This window comes from Python bivittatus, unplaced genomic scaffold, assembly GCF_059951505.1.
Source record: "Python bivittatus isolate LINGU-HERP-01145 unplaced genomic scaffold, Pbiv_v1 ctg000220_np1212, whole genome shotgun sequence".
NCBI classification, from domain to species: domain Eukaryota; kingdom Metazoa; phylum Chordata; class Lepidosauria; order Squamata; family Pythonidae; genus Python; species Python bivittatus.
In genome coordinates this window covers 28,667,193-28,694,943 of record NW_028277048.1, presented here as the reverse complement: position 1 = coordinate 28,694,943, position 27,751 = coordinate 28,667,193, and the positions used below count along the sequence as shown (strand labels likewise).

General features: G+C 39.6%; 1 protein-coding gene across 2 annotated transcripts; it reads right to left on the bottom strand.

The window, feature by feature from the left end:
* Nucleotides 1–1,025: 1,025 nt before the first annotated feature.
* On the bottom strand, nucleotides 1,026–27,751 carry DGKE (diacylglycerol kinase epsilon). Of its 2 annotated transcripts, XM_007428648.3 has the most exons (13): nucleotides 27,700–27,751; nucleotides 27,170–27,264; nucleotides 26,148–26,633; nucleotides 22,216–22,375; nucleotides 19,464–19,583; nucleotides 17,119–17,262; nucleotides 15,878–16,035; nucleotides 12,558–12,609; nucleotides 11,903–12,016; nucleotides 7,628–7,699; nucleotides 5,645–5,772; nucleotides 4,812–4,923; nucleotides 1,026–3,771 (listed from the first exon to the last, which is right to left on the bottom strand). In XM_007428648.3, exons 3-13 carry the CDS (start codon nucleotides 26,606–26,608, stop codon nucleotides 3,580–3,582), a joined length of 1,713 nt encoding a protein of 570 aa, XP_007428710.1. In that variant the 5' UTR covers nucleotides 26,609–26,633; nucleotides 27,170–27,264; nucleotides 27,700–27,751; the 3' UTR covers nucleotides 1,026–3,579. The 2 variants fall into 2 exon arrangements, with proteins under 2 accessions (XP_007428710.1, XP_087994335.1); XM_088138209.1 differs by having other exon boundaries at nucleotides 26,148–27,264.

Sequence of the window (27,751 nt, the reverse complement as noted above, 5' to 3'; positions counted from 1 at the left end):
GGACTCTTCCAAGAGCTGGTCACCCGGCCAAACTGAGCAATCGGGGGAGAAAAGCCATAGTAAGAGAGGTGACCAAGAACCCGATGGTCACTCTGACTGAGCTCCAGAGATCCTGTGTGGAGATGGGACAAATTTCCAGAAGGACAACCATCACTGCAGCTCTCCACCGATCTGGGCTTTCTGGCAGAGTGGCTAGACGGAAGCCTCTCCTCAGTGCAAAACACATGAAAGCCCGCTTGGAGTTTGCAAAAAAGCATCTGAAGGACTCTCAGACTGTGAGGAACAAGATTCTCTGGTCTGATGAAACCAAGATCGAACTGTTTGGCCTCAATTCTAAACATTATGTCTGGAGGAAACCAGGCACCACTCATCACCTGCCCAATACCATCCCAACAGTGAAGCACGGTGGTGGCAGCATCATGCTGTGGGGGTCTTTTTCAGCAGCAGGGCCTGGGAGACTGGTCAGGGTTGAGGGAAAGCTGAATGGAGCAAAGGACAGAGATATCCTTAATGAAACCCTGTTCCACAGCGCTCAGGACCTCAGACTGGGCCGAAGGTTCACCTTCCAACATGACAACGAACCTAAGCACACAGCCAAGACAACACAGGAATGGCTTAGGGACAACTCTGTGAATGTTCTAGAGTGGCCCAGCCAGAGCCCTAACTTGAACCCTATTGAACATCTCTGGAGAGACCTGGAAATGGCTGTCCACCGACAGTCCCCATCCAACCTGATTGAGCTTGAGAGGATTTGCAAAGAAGAATGGCAGAAAATCCCCCAATCCAGGTGTGCAAAATTTGTTGTGTCATACTGAAAAAGACTTGAGGCTGTAATTACTGCCAAAGATGCTTCAACAAAGTACTGAGTAAAGGGTCTGAATACTTATGCCAATGTGATATTTCAGTTTTGTCTTTTTAATAAATTTACAGACATTTCTAAACTTCTGTTTTCACTTTGTCAATATGGGGTACTGAGTGTAGATTAATGAGGAAAAAAAATGAATTTGAACGATTGTAGTAACAGGCTGCAACATAACAAAATTGAAAAAAGTGAAGGGGGTCTGAATACTTTCCAAATGCACTGTATGTCTTTTTTCATTATTTTGATCAGTGACAAGGATTTTATAACTGCTTCTGATAAAGCATAAGTATGAACAAGGGCCTTTTTCATTTTCCTCCAGCAATGATGTCTCACAGAATGGAGCACTGTGTAGGACCAATGCAAGACAAATGCCGACTGATTGATCTCCTGACCATCGATGCTCTCAATTACTGGTGGGCATTTCCCCCAGTGGCACTGCTTACATAAACTGTATGTTACTACTATCTTGTGCAAACAAAAGACAATCATGAACACAACTATCCTTTGAATAATATAAAATCCACGTAAACCATTAAATTACTTGACAACAAGACTGACAAAAATAAAATTACAATAGTTAACAAAAAGGTTCAACACGTACATTCTTGCTGCCTCCAACAGATGCTTATCCCTTGCATTCACTCAGCTATATGAAACCAAGACCCTCATTTTCAACATATAGAATTCATGCACCAATATAAATCTCATTAAAGTCTAAGAGTAAATATTTAAACTTGCCTGATTTATCAAAATATTTAAATACTTACCTATCATCAAATAAGTGAATCAATCTTAATTTAAGCTATACAATTATTTCAGAACATGAATTATACTACCTAAATGACTAGCAAGCTTTAAAAGAATTATTTCACACAGAGAGACATGAAATTTCCTAAAAGAAAACCAGTGTTAGGACCAATGGCACAATTTACTACAAATGTGTCTTATCAATAGGAATTTAGCTTTGCACAGGTGTTATTTTAGTAGGAACTATGCATGGAGAATTCCTGGTAGATTGTACCCACAGTAAAACAACAGCAACAGCAGCAGCATACATTAACTTAAGCACGCTCACCTTATATATATTTAGAACCAATATTCCTTTGAGCAGATACATTCCACTAGCAGATTCTTTTAATTCCTCCACTCTTATAGGCCCCTGACAAACATCTCCAGAGTGCTAGGGGACCCTCTGGAATAATGCAGTTACTACACTGGAGGATTAAGGGGGAAATTAGTGAAAATGGTCTCCCTATTTCCCTCTAGGAAAAGCCTCTGCTGGATTACAGACTCTTTCTTTCACAGGTGGGCAGTTCAAAACCTAATTCAGAGATAATCACATTCTCTTTTGCTGATGATTTGGATTCTAAAGTTTATCCTTTAGGCAGAATCAAGGTAACTATGACAACTTAGACATTCTTTGGAATTTAAATTCCATTCCCATTCAAATACCCAGATTGTCAGAAAGCTGGCAATCTTTTGGTTATCAGGAGCCAGCAATTTTTTCCAATGGCAGGTTCCAGAATATTAGAAGCATGGTAATAAAAATAGCTGGAATATCACAAAATCACCTATTCTCATAAGTCTTCAGAAATCTCCCAAGTTCTAAAATGAGAATGCTGAAATCTTAATGTATTTCTGTATTCTTATCTAAATTCCTGCAATATCCTGCAAGGTATCTGCTGACTCCCTTACATTTTGCATTCTGGCAGCAGCCTATGTTTTCTATAGAAGAATCTAAAAGTAATCTCCAAAGTTATAATAGTTAGCTGATTAGTCCTAATTAGAATTTCCATTTCTATAAATAAATCAGTATAACATAATTTAGAAACAAAGCACATCATTTAAAATCTCTAAACAGCTAGTACGGAAGCAAGATTAATGTTTGAAGTTGTTTGAAATATTAATATTTCAAACAACTTCAAACATTTTTCTATGAAAACTCAAACACTTTATCAATATTGACTGGATAGGCAGCATACAAGCCCTCGCTCAATTCAGCACCCAGGAAGGTAAGAATATCAACTGGTGTGGCCTGTGGCATGTTTGTCACCAAGGAGCTCTAGGTAATACTTATTCAGCAAAATTGAACGCAAAGCTGACTATGAACCTAGTGCAGACAGTTTTTGCCCCATCAGGAGAGCTCTGTAGGCTTATGAAGATTTCTTTTTTTCATGCAAATTCTCCCCACCCTTCCATTCTGAAAAGACAGCCAAAGAAAAAAGAAAAAGGTCCTGGCATTGCACCATGTTAGGCTCTGAAAGAAAAAGGAATGTATGACAAGAGAGGGGAGGAGGGGAGAGAAAAGGAGCGCTTGACCCCATGTAATATTCCTGATCAGGCAGTGCTAAGTTTGCACGAGGATGGTATGATCCCCCAAATGACTTTGCAGAGTTATTCCATGTCCTTCAAGCCTCAGATTACAAACCTGGTAACTATTACACAGGACTATACATAACTTTTCAGGAACTAGGGAAGAGTAGTCAGTAAAAAGTTACCATGAAAGGTTCCTCCACCCTGTCATTTCTTCTGCTTGACGCTATATATCAAAGCAGGAATGACTGCTGAACTTGGCTCAGATTTTTGGACACCCTGTGCCATTTGTAAAAGCAGAGATGACACAGCCTCTGTGAGAGCCAGGATCATAGTGCAAAGTTTTTCAGCAAAAGCCATGCTGAACTACCATTACTAGTAAGCAGGCCAAACTGGATCAAGACCTATGTGTCTTCATCAGTTTGATCTTTTGTCAGCTCCTGTTCAGATACACTGGACACATCATCATCTGTCTGTTCACCTGAGTGATAGAGCATCAGTGCATGGGTCTTGTGAGTAATAGTGATGGTGCAAGGGCCTTGTGCCCAGGGTTCCCCATCCACTTGCATTGGCATCTTTGAGTTCTTCAAGATCAACTGAAATGGAAAAGCAAAAAAGAAGTCAAGCAAGTGTAGAGACTGTGGAACTGAGTCAGTCTAGGCCACTGCTTTCACACAGGATACTAAAACTAAATATCTTTAGTATGCATTGAACAATGTAATTAATTCCTATTCAGGGGAGTAAGCAAGCTGGTGGGAGCATGATGGTCTCTTTGGGTTTGTGTCGTTTCCTCTGCAACCAACATAGAAATGCAGTAAGCTGGCAGAAGAGATTTTCCAAAAGCAAAAACCTAGTCTGCAGATCACTTCCCCTTTTGCTTGAATATTTTCAAGCAAACTAGAAAACCCCTGAGGGCTTATTAAAAATTTTGGAACACCTTATAAACTCTGGGGAGAGAAATAAATAGGAGATTTTGGAGAGGATAGAGTTGAATTAGACAGTAATCTGTCCTGGACAAGAAACAAGGGAAATGACAATCATTCATTCAAGAAGATGCTTTGGAAAGTATAAGCAATTCAGATGACCTGTTTGGCTTGAGTGTGTGATTATGACTCAGTGTGAAATAAATATTGTTTGGATTGTTGGAGAAAGTGGACTTCCTTGTCTAATAGTAGAAGACTGTAGACTGTTAACAGAAGACAATAGGTATGGCCTACATTTTACACTAGAATGTAGGCCAACTAGTTTTGAGAATGCCACTCCAAATTAGTTGGCCTAAGTTCCTCTGCTGAGTATAAGCAGAACATCCACTCCAGAAAGTCAATCAAAGCACCAGAGGACATCATCCAGCATTTGCCTCCACATCCACCAAAAATTAATAAAAAATGTAAGCCCCAACTCCAAAATATTTCATCCAGCATTTGCCTCAGAGCTACGTCTTCATGCCTTACAGAGGCATCTGATGGTCCTCCACTGGTCTGGTCTGTCTGTTTCCAAGAGCAACTAAACTATATGGGAGATGAACTCAGCCTCCATGTCCTGCCTTTTCCCAACACGCTTTCTGTTTCATTATTGGGCTCCAAATGAAAGGTTCAATCCAGAGTATGGAAAACAGCCACAAGGATGTGCCACTTACCCTCACAGTATGGGCCTGTCCCAGCCGGACAGGATTTGCAAGCTTCACTTGAATTTGTGCACAGTGAAAAGAGCCATTGACTCCAACAACTTCCAGTAGTCCATCATCATGCCTGAAGTAGGACAAGGAGAGTTGATGATCAATAAAGCCATCCTGGACCCAATTTTCAAAAAGCTTTCCTGATTATGAGTATCACAGCCCTGCCATAGGAAACAGCAACCTCCACCCCCACCCCAGGATGAGAAGATATGCTGAGACAACCAAGTGTGCAGGTGTGGCAAGAATCTTGTTTCCCATCCCAACTCCTCGGGCCTCTACTTGAGGAAGAGTTTTTAAAAGTCAGAAAGGAAAGGAGGTAGAAAGTTGAGGTGTTGGTTTAGATGCTTCCACTTGGCAAGAAAGAGGAAATGTGAACTGAGAGAACACCTGGCCAAGAGTTGGGGAAGGAACAAATTATCTTTTTTTTCTTTTTAATTTGAAAAGAAAAAACAAGAGAGACAAACCCAAAGTTTTGGCTGGGCCATGGACTGCCATCTGAAATGAAAATAAACTCTTTTCCCAAGCATGACTATAATAGTCTCCAGTCTGAAATGAGTCCTCATTTATTAAGATGAAAGGAGGAATAGGTTGGGGCAGGGTTGGAGAGACCAAATGCAGGGTGGGGGGAACTATGCCCAGGGCTCCCCAACCATGGCAATGCAGTCAGTGTGGCAACTCCACTCAACTTTGTTATCCAATACATATGGCCCTTCTTGGATGAACCACCCCTGGGTGCAAGGCCCTCCAATCTTTCCCACTGCACATAGTTTATATGCAACTTATTACTATCCTACCTTGCCAGAGGATAAAGCTCATCCCCCATTCCTTCCCACAGTCGACAGCCACCTCCCCAGTAGGCAATATTTAGCACTATGATCCCTTCCAAACTGGGCAGGTCGATCTTCTCTCCATCCAACTCTAGCTTTAAAGATATACAAAAGGTTGTTAGTAAGTTAGAGTGGCAAGAATGAATTTAAAACGTTTGCGCTATGGGGCAGGTCAGAAGGGAACACAAAGGAAGGCAAGCAATCATTTTGCTTGGCCTCTGGACTCACACATCATGCTAAGCCAGGGATAACCATGGTTTGATGAACATGTCCCAAATAAACCACTAATAATTTTGCAAACAAGCAAAGTAATCCTGGCTTATTTGGCCAATTGCTGCTTTGCTTTCCCTTGTTTTTTTAAAAACTGCTTTTGCATTGCACCTCTGTGGATTGGTCAGAGGCTTGACTGGAGCACAGAAGAAACCAGGAAACTCCATGTGGCCCCAGTATGTTACGGAAGAGCAATTTATTGACTGGCGCCATTCACACCTCACGCTAAGCCAAAACAAACCAATTGCATTCTGATTTAGTATACAGGGTGAATCTATTCCATTTAAATTGAGTTGATCTGGGGAGTTTCATATATGGTTGCAAAAGCAAAAATAAGGACAAGTGAGCATCCAGTTATTGCCGTCCAGGACAACTGTACACCCTTATTTAAGAAGGTACAGAACATACTATTGATGTCCATCTGCTCAGGATGCCACTAATTTCTCCCTTCCATGTACGTTCTTGATTTAATGCATACAATTTCTGATTTCATCTCCTTACAAATAACAAGATATAGGTAGTCCTCAATTGGGGGGAACACAATTGGGACTGGAATTTCCATCACTAAGTGATTCAGTCATAAAGTGCGATGTCACGTGACTGCATCGCTTAGCAACAGCTATCCTGGCAGTCCCCATTGCCCTTGTTAAGCAAATTCCACTGGTCATTAGCCAAGGACCCACCCCAATCCAAGCCATTCTGGGCTTGGCCTCTCCCAGCCCTGAGCCTTGGTTCTTCCAGGTAACTGCCTATTCCCCCCCATCTCTGCTATTTTGGCTGCCCTGCACCCTGCCTTGCGGGACAGCAAGCAGCCCCACAACTGTGTGGGTCTGGGGCTGCTTGCTGCAAGGAGCCCCTGAGCCACAGTGCAGCACAAATCTGCAGCTGCTTCTGGAAGCTTCAGCTGCCTCAGCCTGGCCCAGCAGCACAGCTGCAGCATCCCAGGAAGCCCCAACAGTGCAGTGCAAAGCCACCACATCCTGGGATGCCAGGGGAGCGTGGTGCAAAGCTGCATCCCAGCAATGTGGTGCAAAGCTGCATCCCAGCAGCACTGTGCAAAGCCCTAGCCACCCCAGGAAGCCCCCAGCCCAGCCCCCTTGCTGCCCTGCACTCTGAGACCCCTGCTGCCTGGCACTCTGCCACCCCAGCTGACCTTCCCTGTCTTCTTGCTCCTGCTGCTGAAGAGGCGTGCCCGCCCTGGCCCTTCGCGAGGCAGCTGCTGGCCAATGAGGCCATCTTCCCCAGGTCTCGAAAGGAAACTGTCATGTACAACCTTGGGAAGAAAGCCTTGTGCGGCCAGCAGCTGCCTTGCAAAGGACCAGGCCAGATTTGCTTGGTCAGCAGCGGGAGCAAGAAGATGGTTAAAGTCAGTCAGGGTGGCAGGGGCCACGGAGTGCAGGGGGCTAAAAGGGCATAGATGGAGGGGAGATAGGTGGGTGGGGGAAGTTGAAGCGCCCCTGCAATCATAAGTGCAGGTAGGCTGCCAAATATCTGAATTTTGATCATGTGACCGTAGGGGCACTGCAATGGCAGTAACTCTGAGGACCAGTCATAACTACCATTTGTTCAGCGCCACTGTAATTTTGAACGGTCACTGAACAAATGGTTGTAAGTCGAGAACTACCTGTATTTCTCATATGAAATAAATTATAAGGGAGAGAGGAAGCGTGGCTATCTTACCTCAATCTTTTTGTTTAGATCCTTACATTCCTGAACTAAGCAATCTTTGGTTCCATAAAAAAAATACACAGCCTACAAAACAAACAGAGGTGGGATTTTAATGATCAAGAGACTGGACAGTGGCATTTTTTTATGCTACAGAACAGACCTAGATTCCAAATTCTTTTGAAGCATATATAATTATTGCATAGGAGTATTTTGAAAGAGCTAAGTACCATGCACAAATATTTAAAATTCTAGTACAAAGAGACAAAAGATCCACTTTCTTTCTCTAGGCTAGTCAGTTATACTTTCAAACCCCCCCACCCCTGGCCACCTGAAATTATCACCACTAGTAATTTTGAAAAAATGATTTGCTGGAATTTCCTAATTTGGGACAGTCCACATTCCAGTTACATAAGCTTTATATTACATCTAGAACATTTCCAACATGTTAGATTCTGAACTCTTCTTATGAATCAAATTACACTGATAAGTTAACAACATATTATGCTTCTCTTAAAGCAAGATAAACTAAGAATGCCCTGCATTAAAGATAGGTATGAAAACCAAGAAACCCCATCAGAGAAAATAAAGCTTATTGTTAATATCTATAAGAAGGCTGGATAACACATCTTCTACCTCTAAATTACATTCCAGTATGTGCAGTATTTTAATGTAACAATCAAGAATACTGAACTAGGACCAGATGTTTACTGGTAACTTTCAGCTAGTTACTTCCCCTAAACATCGTAGGGAGAAAATGGGTGCAGTTTTACTATTTGCAGTTCTTTGACTTATTTGGAGGAAGAACAGGTAAATATTTATATGTTTCAATATCTAAATTACCCAGGTTGCAAATGTGTATTAATGACAGGCATATTTCAATTCCCCAATTACTATCATAATTGGAAACAATGTATTAATGCAAACTGAAAATAAAGCCCTAAAGTAGTATTAAAATATGACAATAGGAATTATTTTTATACAAAGGGCAACTTCAAATTATAGATCCATAGAGCTGAAACCAGGATCAGCAATTGTTTCAGGCAGCGGGCACCACACTCAATTTCAGGAATATTGCAGGTGATTATGGTTGGTCACACAGTCAACCAGATGTTTAGACTGGATTTAGCATTTTTTCCCACCTATCGAGTCCTTCCCAAGGACCTGGCATAGGCAGATGTTGTTTAATAATATTAAAGGTATTGTAGCAGGATGTAAGCTGTTCCAAGTAAAGCTGCCTTTTGCAATTGACCGATGGTGATTTTGTCAATGCCGATGGTTTTCAAGTGGTACTCCAGACATTTTGGGATTGCACCCAAGGCACCTATTACTATTGGTACTATCTTTGCTTTCTTTTGCCACAGTTGTTCTACTTCTATTTGCAGGTCTTCGTACTTTGTGATTTTCTCCAGTTCTTTCTCTTCTATTCTGCTGTCTCCAGGTATTGCAATGTCCACTATCCAAACATTTTTGTCTTTCTTATCAACAACTGTTAAGTTTGGGGTGTTGTGTGGCAGGTGCTTGTCTGTTTGAATTCTAAAGTCCCAGAGCACTTTAGCTTCTTCATTTTCCATTACTTTATCTGTTTTGTGGTCCCACCAGTTCTTGCTTGCAGGCAAATGGTATTTCTTCAGATATTCCTGTGCACCATTGTTGCTACTTTGTCATGCTGATGTTTGTAGTCAGTCTGTGCGATCTTCTTGCAGCAGCTAACTAGGTGGCCAACTGTTTCTTCAGCTTCTTTGCAGAGGCGGCATTTGCTGTCTGTTGCTGTCTTCTCAATTCTGGCTTTGTATGCATTTGTTCTTAAGGCTTGGTCTTGTGCAGCCAGAATTAGCTCCTCTGTTTCTTTCTTCAGCTTTCCTGTCTTAGCCATTGCCAGGTCTTGTTGTTATCTAGTTTGCCTGCTAGTTTTTTTGTGTACTGGCCATGTAATCCTTTGCCTTGCCATGTCTCTTTTCTATTCTGCATTTGGGCTTTCTTATAGGCCAGTTCAGTTTCTTTGGTATTCAGTAAGCCTTCATGGTGTGCTAGCTTCAGTGCATCTTCTTCACCATCCTTCAGATATTCTTCCAATGCCCTTTTTTCTTCTTCAACTAGTCTTCTCAAGTCTGATGTACGTGCAAGATTGCACACCCACCTATGCTCCTTGGTAAATAGCGTCTGTCAATGTCGCTGCACAGATGAAAGGCATGATTGTCATTATTTTTCTGGTCTTGTTTTCAATTAGATGCTGTTGGACTGAATCAGCTATCACATGAGTTAGCAATTTGAAAGTTGTTGGTAAGATGATAATTGGCCTGTGGTTGCCTGGTGCTGCCCCTTTTGTTGGATCTTTCATTATCAGGTAGGTTTTGCCAGATGTTAACCGATCTTCAATTTCACCTCCTTGCAGTGTGTTGTTAAACTGCTTGGCAATGAGTGGGTGCAGACCAGTCAGATGTTTCAACCAAAAACCATGCAGTTCATCTTCACCTGGTGTTGACTAATTCTTGATCTTCCTTGCCCTTTTCTCCACCATTTCTGCTGTTATTCCAAGTTCTTTCATTTCAGCTTCTTCTTTTTTCCTTCTCTATCTCCTTTATTCAAGCTGTATTCTTGTTGTATTTTTTTGGGTTGTTCCATGGCTGCACCCAGAACTGCACTGTTTCTTCTTTGTCAGGTGTTGGCTGGTTCATTGCAGTCGCTCCATTGATGGATTGGTAGAAATGCTTCTGATTCGACTGAAATTGGAGAATCTGCCTTTAGTGTGCATTCGAGCTTCCTATCTGCTGATCTTGTCAGAATCCTCGTAATCAATTAACTACTTTGCTTGATAGCTTGCTTGCTTCGGTTCTGCCATTAGAAGAAGTGTATGTGGGGGGGGGGGAGTTGGGAAGACGTTAGAAGCAGATGGGCTGTTATCAGAATGCAGGAACGCTCAAGGTCGTACCAATGGGCGAATGTGAGAATGTCTGGAAGGCTAACGGGGGGAGCATGGGAACCAAAGGGGGTAAAAGTAACTTTTTGGCATGCGCAGGCTCAGTCTTAGCAATGCTTTGGACCTGTACACTTTTCCTCAATAAATGAACTTTTCTTCGAACCTTTATTGGTTGCAAGAGAGTTACTGGCATTGGGGGTTGGAAGTGGCAGATTGTTACAGATCTTTTTGGCCATGGCTGTTATTTGCTGCTTTATTATTTCCAGAGTTTCCTTGATCTTCCTTGTTTCTAGGTGTTATTTCTTGATCTTTGGTCTTCTTGTTCTCTCTTGTCTTTTCTTTTCTTTTTCTTTCATCCGTTCTAGCCCGCTTGCAACTGATCTTAGATGCTGATCTTATTTTCCAATCTGATCTTCCATTTTGGTGGTGCACTGTTTGGCTTTTTTTCTCGTTTGTTGATTTTTGCATCCAAGGTATTCAGTTATAACTGCAGCCATGCTGTATATTAGTTGGTTTGTTTCTTGCAGTGAGCTGGTGTTTATATTTGATATTACAGTATTGGCATCTTGTAATACTTGTGCTAGCTGTTTTTTGTAACAAGCTTCAATGCAGGAAACCTTATTCTGTTGTTTTTGTGCTGTTCTGAATGTTCAATTATTCTTTGTTTCAGTTCCTCTTGTTTTTCAGTTAGAGGACTTTGTTCTTTCTGAAGAGAAGGTAGAGGAGACAGTGCCCGGTTTGGGAATGAGAACGGTTCAATAGTGATGCTGGCTTCCTCTATTACCCACTATTTCAATATCATTTTCAGGAATGTTGCAGGAGATTATTATTATTATTATTATATGTGTTACCATTATATTTTATTACATTTTTTTAAAAAAATAGCCAATTTTTTGTGATCTTATCTGGCAACATGAAAGATATTTCCAGATTTTGCTGTCTCCTGAGATCTGGCCCTTTTTAATTTTAAGAAAGTGAATTTGAAGAAGGAATGGCAAGGGCTGTTGTCTAAAGGCGGCATGGATACTGTGCTGCCAGCTCTTCAGTCATCGTTCCCTGCATTCCAGTTTGAAAGCTGTTCTACTCTTAAGATGGCTTAAATTCAATGACTTGGATCTAGACATAGTCATCCTGGCAGTGATCCCGCTGGCATCAATGAATGTGATGACTAATGTAGGCCACAATGATTTGAATTGGCCCTCTCAAAATCTGACTTTGTTGACATCCAATCCAGTATTTCTTACACTCTTCTCTCTCCCTCTCATACACACATACACACTAGAAAAGGCTTCTACATAGCAAGAAAAAACTTAGCTCAAGACAAAATATTCCTCAATAGAATACCAGAATTCTTGGCTTATCCAACCTACCTTGTTAATAATTCTGCTGGTAAAAAGAGATGGAGTCTTCTCACGATGTGTATGAAAGTTTAAAGCCATGAGAGCATCTGGCCCTACAGAAAAATAGTTATTCATTGTGAATACCTGCAAAGAGAGAGGGAGAGAGAGAGAACACCAACCATCAAAAATGAGTGGACGGTGAAGGAAGTGCAGCAGGGTCATGCAACGTTCTCTTTTGGAGAAAGGGTGTCGATCTGAACATTCCGTTCTGCCGCCTGCTGAGCACTGCATGGCTCACCAATGTCAAAGAAAAAAAAACCTAGATCTCTCTGCAGATAAGGCATAGCAGGAAAACCAGACTCTAGAACTGTTGGCTGGCAGGAAGTAGGATGGCGGAGAGTTAGTTCCACACTGATGGGGGGGGGGGGGGGGAGGCATCTCTGAATCAGCAACATTCTTCTCTTCTGAAATGTCAGAAGCTCAATTAACTTCTTTTGTACCTCACACTAGGATTGCTCTAAGTTTTATCCAGTCCTCCTGAAAATGCATGCCTGCTTAAGAATCTTGCTGAATCCAAGAATCCCAGAATCCAGGAGGCCCAAGCAGATCACTAGAAGTTGCCCAGCCACCCACTGAGGATCAGGTTCTTGTGTTAGAGCATTTTAATCACTATGTAAAACCTTACCTTTAATTTCCTTAAGTTGTAGTATCCTTTGTTTGTTACCTGAACCTTCCACCTAAGAGAGAATGCACAGATTGGCATATAAAATGGCAAAAGAAACAGAAAATGGAGAGCTAACAATAGCATGGTGAATTAGCCACAGTTGATGATTTTAGGAATAATGACAATTGCTGAACAAATTCTTCAATACATTTTAGGACTTCCTATATTCATTTTGTCTCTATATAAGAATGGCAGGCCTTTATGGTTGCCACTTGAGTGGGCTGGTCTATTCACAAAATGTTTGTCTTGGTGGGCATACCCTGCCACATAACTCTTTTATCAGAATGTAAACTGCAAAGGTTGTTCCCTGCCACTCCTCTAGCTTCTCAAGATGTTTGGCTTTGTCTTTTTATGGATACCTTTACATATTTTTATTTTCTAATACCTATCTAAAGCCCAGAGGAATTCTTGTAAATAAAGATGCTGCTAAAGGTTGGTTTGTGGTTTTATAGCACGCTAGCTTCCAATGTATTTAACTGTAGAATCTAAAATATTAAGTCAAGTAAGGCAGGAAAACTGGCAAGTGTGAATGGGGATGACCACGGGCATCTTAGCAATCTAAGTGCCACACACTGCCATATTATCCCTTATTTTTTGTTCATTAATAATGGATTAGTTAACATAAGGTTGCTTTATGCCTCAGAGTTCCTTGAAATAATTCAGCCTTGACTGTCAGGAGTTATAAATACAGACTTGAGGGAAAGATTATTACCTAGGAAATGGAAAACTTTGATAGTTATGTCATAGGCCATGTTGCCTACCCCTGAATTGGCAGAATTCCAAATGCCCTGTATGACAAAAATCCAGCAGCAGGATTCTTTTATTTAGTGTTGCTTATAGCTAAGTGCAATGAAGTATAACATGGCATTAACCAATATTAGAAATAAAATAGTCTAATCAATATAAGAAATGCCAGTGTAACCATAATATAAACCTATATTGAATAATAAAGTTCTTCCAGCTTCACAAAGATCCCATGAAAAGAACCATATTAAGGCCCTTTCTAAACTTCAAGAGATTGAATTCCAGATACAATTCAAGGGGAAGTTTTTTCTTCCAGAGGGTGGGAGTTGGAGGAAAAACTAATCAATCTTGACTATATGGTCCAGCTAAGCAAGTACATGGGAACATGAATTATAATCATCTTATTCATATAATTTGATATTAAAACATAAGAAGTGCCCTGCTGGATCAGACCTGCGGCCCATCTAGTCCAGCAGTCTCTTCTCACAGTGGCCAACCAACTGCATGAGGAAGCCCACTAGCCTCCCAGTAGAGGGCCTTCAGAAGCAGTCCTTGATTCCCATGACTTCCATGAATTGTTCCAACCCTTTTTTGAAGCTAGCCAAGCTGGTAGCCAGCATCACATCATGTGGTAGCAAATTCCAAAGTTGAATGATCTGAGGTGTAAAAAACTATTCTTGTTTATGCAGTCCAGAAGATCAGAACTAACAATTTCAACACTCCAGATACCCAGCCAATGCAGGAATTGGCAAAAAGAAGACAGAGGGTGAATCAGGAGAGGTCTAAACCACACAGACCCCTCCAAGATATGACTAAGCTGCTTAGCTATTTGAAGGAACATATGAACTTTTTAGATATTCAGAAAGTAAAAAAGTAAAAAAAAAAGTTTTATTTATTCATATATGGAATTTATACAGCTCCCCAATTTGAACAGTTGTGACTCTGAGCAGCATAAAACCAATCAACAACAAAAAACAATAAAGCTAAAAACAGCAATAATTAATAGGTGATCAGAACCCAGATTTCTATTGTACCCCTCCAGACAGGAACTTGAATGAACTTGGTCCCAAAGCCCAAGGAAAGTTCTTGTACTTTTATCAAAGAAAAGCTTTAAAGAAAGTTTCTCATTGATAAGAAGTCACAAATCACATACAACAGAAGAGGCCTGCAAGTAACAGTCCTGAAAAATGAAGAAACAAAGGAAGATGAAAAAGGACAACTAGAATGAAAAACAATAAGTATGGACTTGTTCAAATTTAATTTAAGGCAGTGGGAGCTCAGCCAACTGGAGACCCCGCTAAAGCAGTTAGAAAGGGAAAGCTACACCACATCATCAAGAATAAAATTGGGTATCTTTGGCATAGATATAATATGCTGAAAAGAAGGTATCATGGAACCTTACAATAATATGAACAGGAATGGACCTAAAAACAGACTTTGAGGAACACCATGGATAAATGGAAGGACTGAGAACAAAGACCATTCCACTTAACTTAAATTATGTGATGGGAAATAAATATGAAAGCAATGTCAAATTGTATCATCTATGCCTAAATAAACTCAGAAAAGATAATAAATCTTGTGATCAGGAGTGTCAAATGCTGCCCAGAAATCCAGCAATGTCAATATTGATGGTTGATCATTGACAATGTAAGCTAGTCAATTTTGACTGATATGCTCTCAGTGAAATTATTTCCTGGCAAAAATGGAAGGAACTGGATGAGAACAACTTGTTCTAGGAATGGACCAAAATGAAAAGGAAGACATGGATGAAAACCAGAACAAACTAAAGAATCCAAACAAGGTTTTTTTTTTTTTTAAGAAAGTGAAGACAAGCATGTTTTAGAGAACCTGGGAAAATATCTGCCATTAAAGAACAGTTAACCAACCTAGCTAAGAATGCCATAAAAGAAGGAAGAACAGATGTGTAAAGGAAAGGAAGAAGAAGATCTGAAAGACATGTTGTATAGAGAGCTTCTAAGATCATTTTAGCTCCCAGTTCTTCAGTAACTAGAGATAATGAAACATTTTAACTCCCACTTCTTCAGTAACTAGAGATAATGAAAAACTGGAAGAACTTAGATTAATGGGAATAGCACATGAAGCCTGCATAGGAAAAGAAGCCTGGAGCATTTCAGTGTTGGCCAAAGAATACATTTCAAAATCAGCAGCAGCCTGTGACAAAGATGAAGGTAAAAGAGACTGGAACATATCAACATGCTGTCTAGGGGACTTAGCCTGAGCAGAAAATAAGTTATGAAAATAACATTGCTTGCTTGCTCCAGCATTGCAAGAAATCAGTAGGGCTTTGTGAAAGGAATCCCTATTATTAGTTGATTTTTTCCCCCATAATTAATAATAGTGTACTATCTGCAGCCAGAAAAGATTCAGACAGACATTAAAATACAGCTATATTCAGAAATGCACAGAACTGAGGGCTGATGTCAGAACTCAAGAAAGCCATAACTGCAATCCCTTACAATATTATTTGACAGAAGTTAGAAAATTTGAGAGAAGCGTTGCTTTCAAGCTCTCACCTGTCCAACTTGATTCCATCTGCATCCATGATGTTGTGTAAAATTTGTTCCACTGGAACCTCTCCAGCATAGCCAGCACCCCAGCCCAGGGTGTTTGATAGGTCATTACCTGTGCCCAGGGGTAAAATTGCAACCCGAGGGATATACTTTTCTTGTCCCTGTGATACAGAAGCATTAATTCAGGGTTAGGATTCGTGATTTTGCATGGGTGGCTGCTTAACAAGTTTGAATCTGAAATTTCAGAGAGTGCTTAAACACCATTAATTACAATTCTGCTTCAAGGATTCTTCCTTAACAGCATCACTGGGAATCTAAGGAAAACAACTGGAAAACTATACACTAATGATATAAAGGAAATACTTACTATTTTACTTGGCCAGCAAAAACAGACTAACTTATATTTATTCACAGATAGACAGACAGACAGCAGGGGATTTTGGGAATGAAAGACAGGCCTCTCTAAGGAGACTGGGACCCACCTAACAAAGCCTGGCCAGGCTTCAGCCTAAGGAGCAACTGAAAAAAATTCCTATCACTATATGATTAGAAGCAACCTCTTTGCATTCATATCTGGGTTAGGGACAAGGGTTTTCAGGGTTGAACATATCACTTGGAGGAAAAAAAAAAGCATGCCACAGTCTCCATTCTAATTTTCAGGAAATTAGCAAACTTTTCTGGTCCAACATTTTCAAGAAAAAGTATGACACAGAAAAGGGGACACAACATCCTTTAGAAAAAGCATGTTTCAAAACATATTATAACAACTTATGAGATATACTTCCAGTGATTCAGGAAGCAACTAGAGCAACAGGGCTGCCAAGAGCTGCGGTTCTGCAACATCTAGAAGTACCACAGATGCCTCACTCCATTTTACAGAGAGGAAATGGAAAGAGAAGCTACGTGTTTCATTTGTCCTAAGACATCACAGAAGTCTTAAAAGGAAATATAAAAAGATATCTACAAACTTTAATGAACTTGGACAGAATGACTTTCTGCAATTAAAAGTTTACCTGCTTTTAATATTCACTGAAAACAACAACCAATGCTGGGGGGCGGGGGGGGGGAAGCCGACCTAGAAATGACTGAAAAGTGATGCAGGGGAAAAAAACTTTGGAATTTTATGGTAAAGCTATTGTGTAGTTTGCTGACAATATTGTACTGGAAGAGATACAACGCAAAGAAGCCAATCTGTGGATAACAAAAAAGAAAAGGAGGTATGGAGACACTCTGAAACACCATACCTTTATTTTCATGTCGTCAATTGCATCCAAGACCCAGCCCACCGTGCCATCTCCACCACAGATGAGGACTCTGGCAGAATTGCAAGGCAGCCAGGTGCAAAGCTGGAGTGCTTTTGCTGGAGTTGTTTTGGTCAGGTCAAATACCTAAAAATACATTTAAAAAAATATTCACTCACATGACATTGTAGAAGGCATTTTATTTCACAGATTAAATCCAGTACTGTCTCTACAAACAGAGGTTCTGATAACTATAACTGCAGTATAAATGAGGCCTATTCATCTAAGCCATGACACATGACTTTAAAAATGACAGAGGAAAAATGATTACCTTCATCCTATGGATTATTTGAATGTATTTGATGTAGAGGTAACTCTGAGAACTTGGCTTAGGATTTAAGTATGGTCTGAGGTTCTGTGGACCAAGAAACTGAAGGAATAGCCGGTTTCTATCATAGCACTGTGCGCTATCAACCAGCTGAGTTCAGATAATTGACAGAGGAAGAAAGTTTCCAGTGTTTTCAGTGGTAAGTTGAATATTTTAGCAAAGGCTTAAAATATATAGCAAAGGAAGGAAGGGATGAGGAAAGCACACCTGTTACTTTTCTTTTTAAAATCTTTTAAAGTTTTCAAGAAAAAGCTATGGTGGCAAAAGCTATAATTTAAAAACAAAAAATAAAGAGTAGGGGCCCTTCTGCATTACTACAGATCGTGCTGGAAGTGCACTCTAACTATTCTGCAGCCTTTATTAAAGGTTTCACCATCAACAGCACATTATCCAAGTGGTGAATATTGAAAGAAACTGCTGTACACCCTTTTGTAGGGAAGAGATTTACTATCTTGTGCGATTTATTAAATCTTGTGACAGGGCTGGTCTCCAAAACAATTTGAAAAACCATTTTCAAATGACACAGCATATTTGGAGAGTGGCATTGTGCTGTATATGACAAGTTATAGTTAATGGTCACTGTACACTAAGGATGTGCATGGAATGTGGTTAATCCAGGCAGAAATGATTGGGGGGGGGCAGGAGGGAGAATGGGAAGATGCCAATGCTAAGGGGTTTTCTTGGCAATTACATGTGTCAAGATCTGTAGTAGCAATGGCTGCCAAGGAGAAACAGGGAAGGAGGGATGGGAACATGTAGGGAAGATCAGGAGGCAGGTGGGCCAGATAGAAAAGAATATGTGTAGCTCAGGGTTGAACTGTGGAGTCCTTGAGGTTCTCTGAGCTTGGTTGTTTTCTTGCAAGCGTTTCGTTACCCGGCTAGGTAACATCTTCAGTGCTAGAATGGGATGGGGTTTGCTCTCTGTTTATATACTGTGGCATGCCCTGCCAGTGTTGGTGGGGGTGGGGTTTTTGTTTTGTTTTATTCTTTCCCTCTGGTAGTTCCTTGATTAGGGTATTGTTTACTGCTTGATTGTATGTCTGTGATAATCTTGGTGTTAATCTCTGCTTATCTGGATAATGATTGCTGGTGAGATGTTCTGGTCTTTTGTTTTCCTTTCTATTGTCTCTTTTGAATAGTGTATAGATGTTGTTTATCTCTGTATGCCTGTTGATGGCTGTCTTGTCTGAATACCAAGCTTTCAAGAATTCCCTCGCATTTTTGGATTTAGCTTGGTCTAAGATGCTGACAGTTTCCCAGCTGAAACCATGGTTAAGTCTGTCCATGTGTGGTGAGATTAAGGAGTTTTCATCGTGTCTTCTGACTGCTAGTTGGTGTTCATGGATGTAGATGACTCCTGTTTTTTCTTCTTAGGCTACTGGGTCTTTTGGTTTTCTTAAGAAGTTTTGGAAGGCTTTAGTTGGTTTGTGTGCTACAGAGACAATCAAAGCTTTAGTTGGTTTGTTTGTACATCTTTGATTTTATATAGAAAATCAAAGATGTACACATAGATGAAGATGAAATTAAGGTCTCGTTTGATGTCACAGCACTCTTTACATCCATAAACCCAGAACTAGTGAAAGAATCCATATCAGCAAGATCCAGTAGCCCAAGAAGGAAAAACAGGAGTCATCTACAACATAGAGTGTAAGGACTGTAACAAACACTAAGTAGGACAGGCAGGCAGAAGGCTTGCAGAGCGCATCCATGAACACCAACTAGCAGTCAGAAGGTGTTAGCAACATATGGAGAGCTAAAGGTTCACTATACTGTATCATGCTATGCATGTTATACATGTTTCTTCAATTGAATGTGTCTTGACCACAGTGATAATCATGCCTCAGGGAGTTTTTAAGTTTCTGATCCTAATTTTTTTTAGCAGGATGTCTTAAGCTGTGTTTGATTTCTTACTTAAGCAACAAGTCTGGCTCATCTTCAGTTTCACTGAAAATGCAATTACCTGAATTGGATTTAATAAAATCTTGAGTTGCCCCATCAGTGTTTCCCCCATATTGTTTCCACTCCGAGTATTAACCAGAATTATTACTGGGGTCCAATTTTTCCCATAGGAAGCAGATAGCTGCAAACAAACAAACAAACAAAAAGTAGAAACAAGGTGTTTCAATGTGCATCTGTGTGAGAAAACAAAACAGGACTACCTTCTTATTTCTTCATCATGTTGTTGAGAAATTCATTATTAAATTGTAAGAGGGAAAGTGTACCCTTGAAAATTGCTTAGAGAAAAATAAGTTGCTTTACAATTTATAGGAAATATCAATTTTCCTGTTCAATGTAAGACTTAAAGGATGATTCACATATAAGATCCAGGTTTTTTTCTTCATATAATGGCCTTTTTTTGATATGTCTGTTTAAATTAATTGTGGTATGTTGAAATATTTTCATACCATTACTATCTTCAAAGGGTCAACAGAACCTACAGCCTGTAAGAACTCAAATTTATAATAATTCTTTTGAATGCATTTAATGGAGATGTATGTCCTGGGAATGCATAAGATACAGCTACAGAAAAGTTCATATCCACAATAGATCTTAGATCCTATGTCTAGATTGCAAAGCTGATCTGGACAAGTCTTTTAAACCAGAAGCAAGCTAACATGTGCAATCTGCGCAGAGACTGAAATATATGCTTGAACTTGTTCAACTTGCCAAGTGGGTGTCTCAGAGCTGGCCTTTCTTTGGTACAGCCATAGTAAAATCAAGCTCTACCATTTCTGCTAATTAAAAGTGGTAACATTTATTTTGTTCCTTGATCTTGCAATAGGATGAGTTTACACTTCCAAGTCATTCCAAGAGCAGCTATGTAAAGCTATAAGCTACAAACCTGCATTTTATGATATTTTATTGGGGTACTACTTGGGCTGCCACACACCTTTATCAGAGGGATGTTATTAGTAACAAGCGGTTTCCCACACTCTTAACAAGCACAAGTGTTCTCAAACTTTGCAATACCATGACTCCCTACAATGACAGATGAACCCTCTCTCACAAATAAAACTCAGGATTTCCTGGACATTATGATTGGGCAGGAAATAAATATACTACTTACCAAAAGATGTGCAATTTCTTAACCTATCAGAATTACCAACAGAAGTACTGAACTTCATTAATATGTCCACTTCTACAGACATGTCAAAGACTTATGGATATACGTTTACATGCTATGCCAAAAGTTACTGGTTTGTGGGAAACCATCTACCAATCACAGTGTTCCCTTGATTGGCAGATAGTTTTGAAAGGGGAGTTAGCTATCTCTCAAAAATTGCTTCGGGAAGGAATGAGTTTCCCTCTCTAATATACTGTAACTTAAATAAATGTTGAAGGATGTAATTCCTCATAATTCGTCAATAAGTCCACTTGAACTCAGTGGGACTTATTTCCAACTATACATGTATCTGAATGTGCTAGAAGTTGTGACGATTGGGTAGTGGAGCTGCCAATCAAACATGGCAATGCAGGGGACCTCTCTTCCCTGTTTATATTCCAGAGAAAGGAGGGAACTGGGAAGAGATAGACTGAGGATATAGAGGTGGAAGGAGATGTTTGAGGAAGTCTTTTCCTTGGAAAAGACCCTGATGCTGGGAAAGATTGAAGGCAAAAGGAGAAGAGGACGGCAGAGGATGAGATGGTTAGATAGCATCACTGAGGCAATGAGCATGAAACTGAGCAAATTCAGGGAGGCAGTGAAGGACAGGAAGGACTGGTGCAATATGGTTCATGGGGTCATGAAGAGTCAGACACAACTTAACGACTGAACAACAACAGGGTTCTAGCCTAAGAAAGCCTCCATCTGTTAGAGCCCAGGGAAGATAAGTATTGATACGCTATTGTAATATTAAGTAAACCAGTTTATAATTCATTTAACAAAAGTTATTTAATAAAAGTTTGTTTCTTTGTTCAAATGTCAACAAAGTGACTGTGCTGACTTGTAACTTCCCCACATTCCACCTAGTCACATTCCCTCAGCAGAATAAAATAAAGGAGAAAAAGAAAAGAATTTCTAAACTAGAAAAGGGTTTGGTGGCAGCAGCAAGACAAAGTGATCCGTTAGAGAGCTCCCAAAGTTAATGGGATTTTGTTTTAATTTTGAAAAGCAAACGCAGGAAGAAAAGGATACCCACAATAGAATGGGTACACATTAGAAGCAAATATCCTGTTTTTAAGTACCAACCCCTGGCAAGTAAAACAATCCCCCCAATGCAACATACATAGCTGAAGATTCACCTAATTTATCTACTTGTTTTATAACTACATACATTATATGTTAGCCCAATATTAAAAAGTAACATTAAAAAAGTACAATTAAGATACAGATTTTCAACAGAGCAACCCAGTCTATGAACCATAAGCTATTTTAAAGGATGGGTAATAAAAAGAGCTTTTGCTATCTTAATGTTTGTGCACTTTTCTGGGGAAGCTATTTCATACCAGGTTGCCAGCAAGCCCTTTATGTAATGGTTATATATTGTACCTATCCAGCTTCTTTCTCAATTTCTCTTCCTTTGTGATTTTTCTTAATGAACTACAGAGTAATCCAACACATGTATCATACTCCTTCTCCTCTTTCTTTGGTCTGGACTTTTGGTCTGGTCTGCAAGGCCAAACCCACCCAGCCAAGGATTCTGAGCTCCTGAAACAAGGCATTTCAAAGCCCTCTACAGCTGTGTCTTGAGAACAAACAAAACAGGACTTACCTTGTCATAGTTCACTCGTTTATCTTTACGCATCTGACTGGCATTGAGCAAGTAATATGGGGGGATAATGAGGTTGTGAAACTCTCCCAGTTCACACTTCTCATTCTTCAAAGAGTTCTGCATACAATCATCATGTACAGTTTGCTGGCACCAAACACACCTGAAAGGAAACAAGACTGGTTTCATTGCCATGTTATTACCAGACGATTATGGAAACAATATCATTTTGAGGGACTTAACAAAAAAGGGTGTACTCATTCCACCACTGAATAAAGCATGTCAAGCCTACTCTTTCCTTATTACTCTCAGATGGATATTGTAGAATATAAACCTCTCTTCTATCTGTCCTCACTTTCCAGCAGCTTTGCATTATTGCCAATGCTGTTTCAGTATTCTTCTGTGAGTGGCAAATGTAAAGTTGTGAATGTCTTTACTACTTGATTTGAAAATGATTAATTTCCTGTTTATAGTTACAGCATTGCTTAGTGAAAAGAAGCACCTTTGCTTTTGAGTGATTTATTTCCAACCCTTCAATTTGGCACCATTTAATATCCAGAGGGAACAGCAGAGGCTGATTTCAGTTAAAGGAAAGAATTGCTATCAGCATAAAGAAGCAAGAATTTAATCTGTGATTTAGCAGAGGGTGACATTTATATTTAGAAAGCCATATATGACACAAAGGACACAAAGGACAGTTAAATAGGAGGGGAGCAAAAATACAATTTTCTTTATCTCTCTATTATGGGGAGATGGGAGGTGTAAGGATGCCAGTGGAGTCACATTTGCAAAGGTGTCCTCATGAAATATAATTATTACCTGCAATAAACAACAGTCAGTAGAAGAGATGATGAGATTCTGCCACTGCCTCTTACAAGAGACCAAACTGAAAGTCTCCTTCAAGTCAATAAAGGCAGCATAAAGAATCCCTTGGGGAAGCTAGAATATTTTCCTGCCAAATAAAAAAAATCCTCAGATAGCTCCCAGCAGGTGTTTGACTGAAAATCAGCCTACTGGGAGGAAATTCTAGGGAAGCTCACCACCAGCACCAGTGCAAAGTAGCCAGGAATGTTTTTGAAAGTTTTCCAAGATTGATATGTTTGGGAAATGCCTGGGACTCAAGATTCAGATAGGAAAGGGGGGAGAAATATCAATACATGGTTTAGATGTTACTCTGTTTTTGCTGGATTTTAAAACTGTTTAGTTATACATCTGGGATAAGCACTTGAGATAGGGTAACAATATGTAGATTAGTATACAAACCAATACAAGTGCCTTAAAAAGAGATATATTTACATGTTCTCTATTGTTACGTACCATTATTGTTCCTACTCTATCCAATATAACAAAGACTCAAGGCAAGATTACTATTTTTTTTCAGAAGTACTACCTTTATTATATGATGTTCTTGCTGGAAAAGGCACATTATGTATTTTGACAGAACCTTCAATATGAAAAGACTGTGAAATGGCAAACATTTTTTATTCATAAAAAGTGAATGAGGTGCTTAATTCACACTGAATAAACTCTGTTTATTAAAAGGAAGCTTGGCTTAAAACAAAGAAAAAAAAACAAAAAATGGTGGTCTGGCATCATCACTTCAGACCCAATGAAAAAAAGCATTAAAAATCCAAGAGAAATAATTCCCAAAAGCAACCACAACACCCTCCAAGCAGCAGATGGACAATATATATTCCATCAAGTAAACATGGCACCTCTTGGGGGCTCAGTTTTTTCCTATAATTCAGAAAAAGAGCCAGTCAGCCATTGAAAGAGAAAAGAACATTTATAATTCTTATGTGTTACTTGGAATGACCTCAGATAATATTTTTGACAATATTCTAACAAAAAGAAAAATCCATTTGGAATATAATAGTTCAGGTCCAAAAGACCTGAGACCTTTTTAAAGTAGTTTATCCCATGTTTTGGAATGTTACTGACTCCCTGGTCCATGTCTAACACCCTAACCACTATACTACATTACATGGAGAAATATACTATATACTAAATCATTACATTAGGGATATATGATCAACCTAAAACTAATCTGTATCAGCATCACACACATTCATTTATTATTCCATTCCTTTAAATTTTAAAGTAGTTGGGCTCCAAGTCCCATCAGCTTTAGCCTGCAATGACCAAAGGCCAGAGGTCCTGAGAACTGGAGAGCTCTATGCTTGACCGATCCTTGGGCTACACTTGAAAGACAGGGTAAGTTTTCAATGATGCCTTCTATTTTTTAAAATAATAATAATAATAATGATAATAAGTCTCAGACAGGAATAGCATTCCCACTCCTGCAGGTTCCGAAATACCTCTTCTGAAATAAATTGGAAGCATTACATGGCCCTAGAAGAAAAGTAAATAAGTCTGATTTAAAGCCAACAGAATAATAGATAATACTGAATATATAAATAGCAATATCATTAAAAATATAGCAATTAACTGTGCAATTGTTTGTTTTTAAATTCCTTTGACAGGTTCTCAATCTCTACTTCCAACAGAGTATAGAATGAGATTAACAAGGGTTATACATATGCAATCATTCCACAACTGCAAAAATTTTGAAACTAAACTGGAAATCCCAGTTTTTATTTTTATAAAGGGGAAGTTTCTAGATTTCCCCCCTGCATAAATATGCTTGAAAGCGTGCATGCAATAAAATCTCAAAAGCTACAGGATTTCATGAAACACGTAGTCGAATAATAAGATAAGCCACATCCGTTTGGTGTTACTCTAAGGACAGAAAAAAAAGGATGTGTTTTTTGTCTTTTAAAAGACAGTAATATACCAAGAAAGGATAATCAACCACCAAAGGAGAACAAAAGGCCTCCTTTTAAGAGTTGGCAGAAGATAGTTTCAGCCAACACAACAAACATACCCAAATTCTGTACAATAATAATATAAATGAATTAATAATGAAATAATAGATTAAAATACAGGTCAGTTCTGCTATGCATCATGATATCACAGAGAGATCTGATATATTGTTTAAAAAGAATACCTTTCATGTTGCATTATATGTAATTTTAGATTTTTAAAAGCTTTGTTGTCACACTATGAAAAACAATCCCCAGTTGTACCAAATAAGAAAAAGTTATAAATAAAACATAATGCAATACATCTGAAGGGCACCAAGAAGGCTGAGCTATAGTGTAAAACAAGAAGTGAGTCAAGAGGTGTATAAACAAGATGCTTGTGGAGGAGATCATTCCAGCTGTTTTACATAAAAAATAGAAGTGACAGATTAGCATGCCAAATTAAGGTTAATATATTCAGAGAACAAACAGATTTCTTTTTTCCTTTTTTGGAATGTTAATTTTTTCTTAGTGATTGTACCTAACCTACATTCTTTTCATTTGTTTTTAAAATGTGAATACCCACAAAATATGTTTCTTTAAAAAAATAAAGGAAATTTTCTACCCAGTAAGACTTGAGAAGAAGCTATTTCCAATAACAAAAGGCTTTTGCTCCCAGAAACATCTCCAGGAAACATTAAGTGGGTGTAACTCAACATCATGTGGCTCTAGTTCTACCAGATTTTTAGCAAAGTAGAACTGCATTGTATTGACTCCAAAGCAGGTTTCCAGCGAACACCTTGTTAAACCTGACAGCCACCATCAGGGGTAGCTTTAGCAAAATCCTATCCTATCACATTCCTGAGCCCCGAGTAATTGCAAGCTAAGACGCATTCGTAATCCAATTATATCAAAAGAATATGCAAAAATCTCTCCAATCATTAGATGTCATCCATAATTAAAAGGAGGGTAAGATGTAATAACTGCAGCCATTTAGACAAACTACAATGGGTGGCTTGCATAAAATACAGTATAGTGATCAAGGCTCAGACATATAAGGAAAATAAACATTGAACTGACATCATTATGTTATTTCCTCTACCGCTGCCCTGACATTTAAACCTCCAGCATTACCTGTAATCGCAGAGCTTGGGTTGAGTACCACATTGTAGTTTGCACACAACACAGTAGCTACACAGCGGGACGTTGCCTCGGATCCAGTGGTGCACCATAGAAGTCAGACTCCCACCGTGGCCCCTTGTCACAATTTCCTTGCACAGGAAATGACCATCTGCTTTCTTCAGACACTCTTCATCGACACGCAGCCCGCAGCAATTGCAGAAAGCTCCTTGGAGAATGTGCTGAGTGCAGATGCAGCAATAGGTAGGCTGACTAAAGAAGTCTATGCCTTGCCAATCATGCTTGCTTTTATGCAAGATATCCTGCACAAGTCCTTGCCTCCGAGATCGCCGAAAACTGCACCACAAAGTGATCATGACTGGCACCATCACTGAGCACAGAGTCCAGAAAGCCAAACTCCATTCTGGAAGCAGTCCTGAAGATGATTTAGATCTTCTGCTTTCAACCTCTTCCATCTTCTATTGATTTAGTATTGCCACTCTAGATAGTTAATTCAATCATATAAGAGAATACTAACTTGTAGGCCTAAAGAAATAGTCTTCTGCTGTTATTACCTCATTAGTTGGCCCAAAATATAAACATTACAAAGAAAGTATGTTCATTTCAGCTATCTTAACTATTTTATCATTGTATACCAACAAACATTTCTTTCCTTAAATCAGAGGAATCTTTATTCTCAAACGAAGAGAGAATTACTAGCCTCTTTAGACCACTAATCATTTTCTCCCTTATCCACACTTTATTTTCACAATGTCAATTTATTCCTCACAGTGACACTTGTATTCACTTATCTGCTATAACCAATCTGTTCCCCATTTTAGTAAATAAACAAATACAAGACCAATCCCCAACAGTATAAAAAAATACAATTTTTTCTCCTTGCTTCTAACAATGCTGTCTTGTTTCTTCCCCTCTTTCAACACAACGCTAGCATGTTTCTTATTCCTGACCATCAGAGACCAATTATTGTTAATGAGGACCCATTCTGCAGCTCCATTATAGACATGCACACTCACAACCAGGATGAAACATAACTTGATTTCCCTCTCATCTCCAATTTCAGTATGTGCATCACGAGTCAGAGTGTTGCAGCAGCTCCAGAGCGAGTCACCTGAAACAGAGAAGAATGAAGAAAACCTCTTTTAAAACAATTGTCACCTTCATTCATTCAACTGGTGTACCATCTACCTTTTGCTCCTCCTTCAGCCCAGAACCACGTACAGTGTCCAGGAAAGCAGATCATTTAAACCAACTGGCATCCTTTAGTTTCTCCTTTATGCTAAGCACCCTCAACAACACACCGGGAGACAACTACCCTGTTTGACCCACAAGGATGTGGAATAGTTTCTTGGTTCTATTCTCAGTAATGGAAGACAGAGTCAAGGATCCCACCGACTGCCGGTGATTATGGAAGTTGTAGTCTAGCTCATCCAAAGAGCGGGGAAGCTGCTGCAAGGCTCTTCCAGCTGCAGCTACTCCTTGGTCATCCTCTTTCCACCCCTCAGCCCCCGTCCGAGGCCCCAGAGGCCCCCCTCGGCTCCCCTACCTGATGCCCGCAGAGAAACAATAGCACACCAGCCGGCAGAGAAGCGGGCGGC

Coding starts and splice junctions, on each gene's coding strand:
- DGKE (XM_088138209.1), bottom strand. CDS start 26,608: ATGGAAGAGGTTGAAAGCAGAAGATCTAAATCATCTTCAGGACTGCTT. Junction 7,700..11,902: donor CCAGCAGAATTATTAACAAG/GTAGGTTGGATA, acceptor TTTGTTTTGTAG/GCTGTGTATTTTTTTTATGG. Junction 5,773..7,627: donor ATCTAAACAAAAAGATTGAG/GTAAGATAGCCA, acceptor ATATCTTTAAAG/CTAGAGTTGGATGGAGAGAA.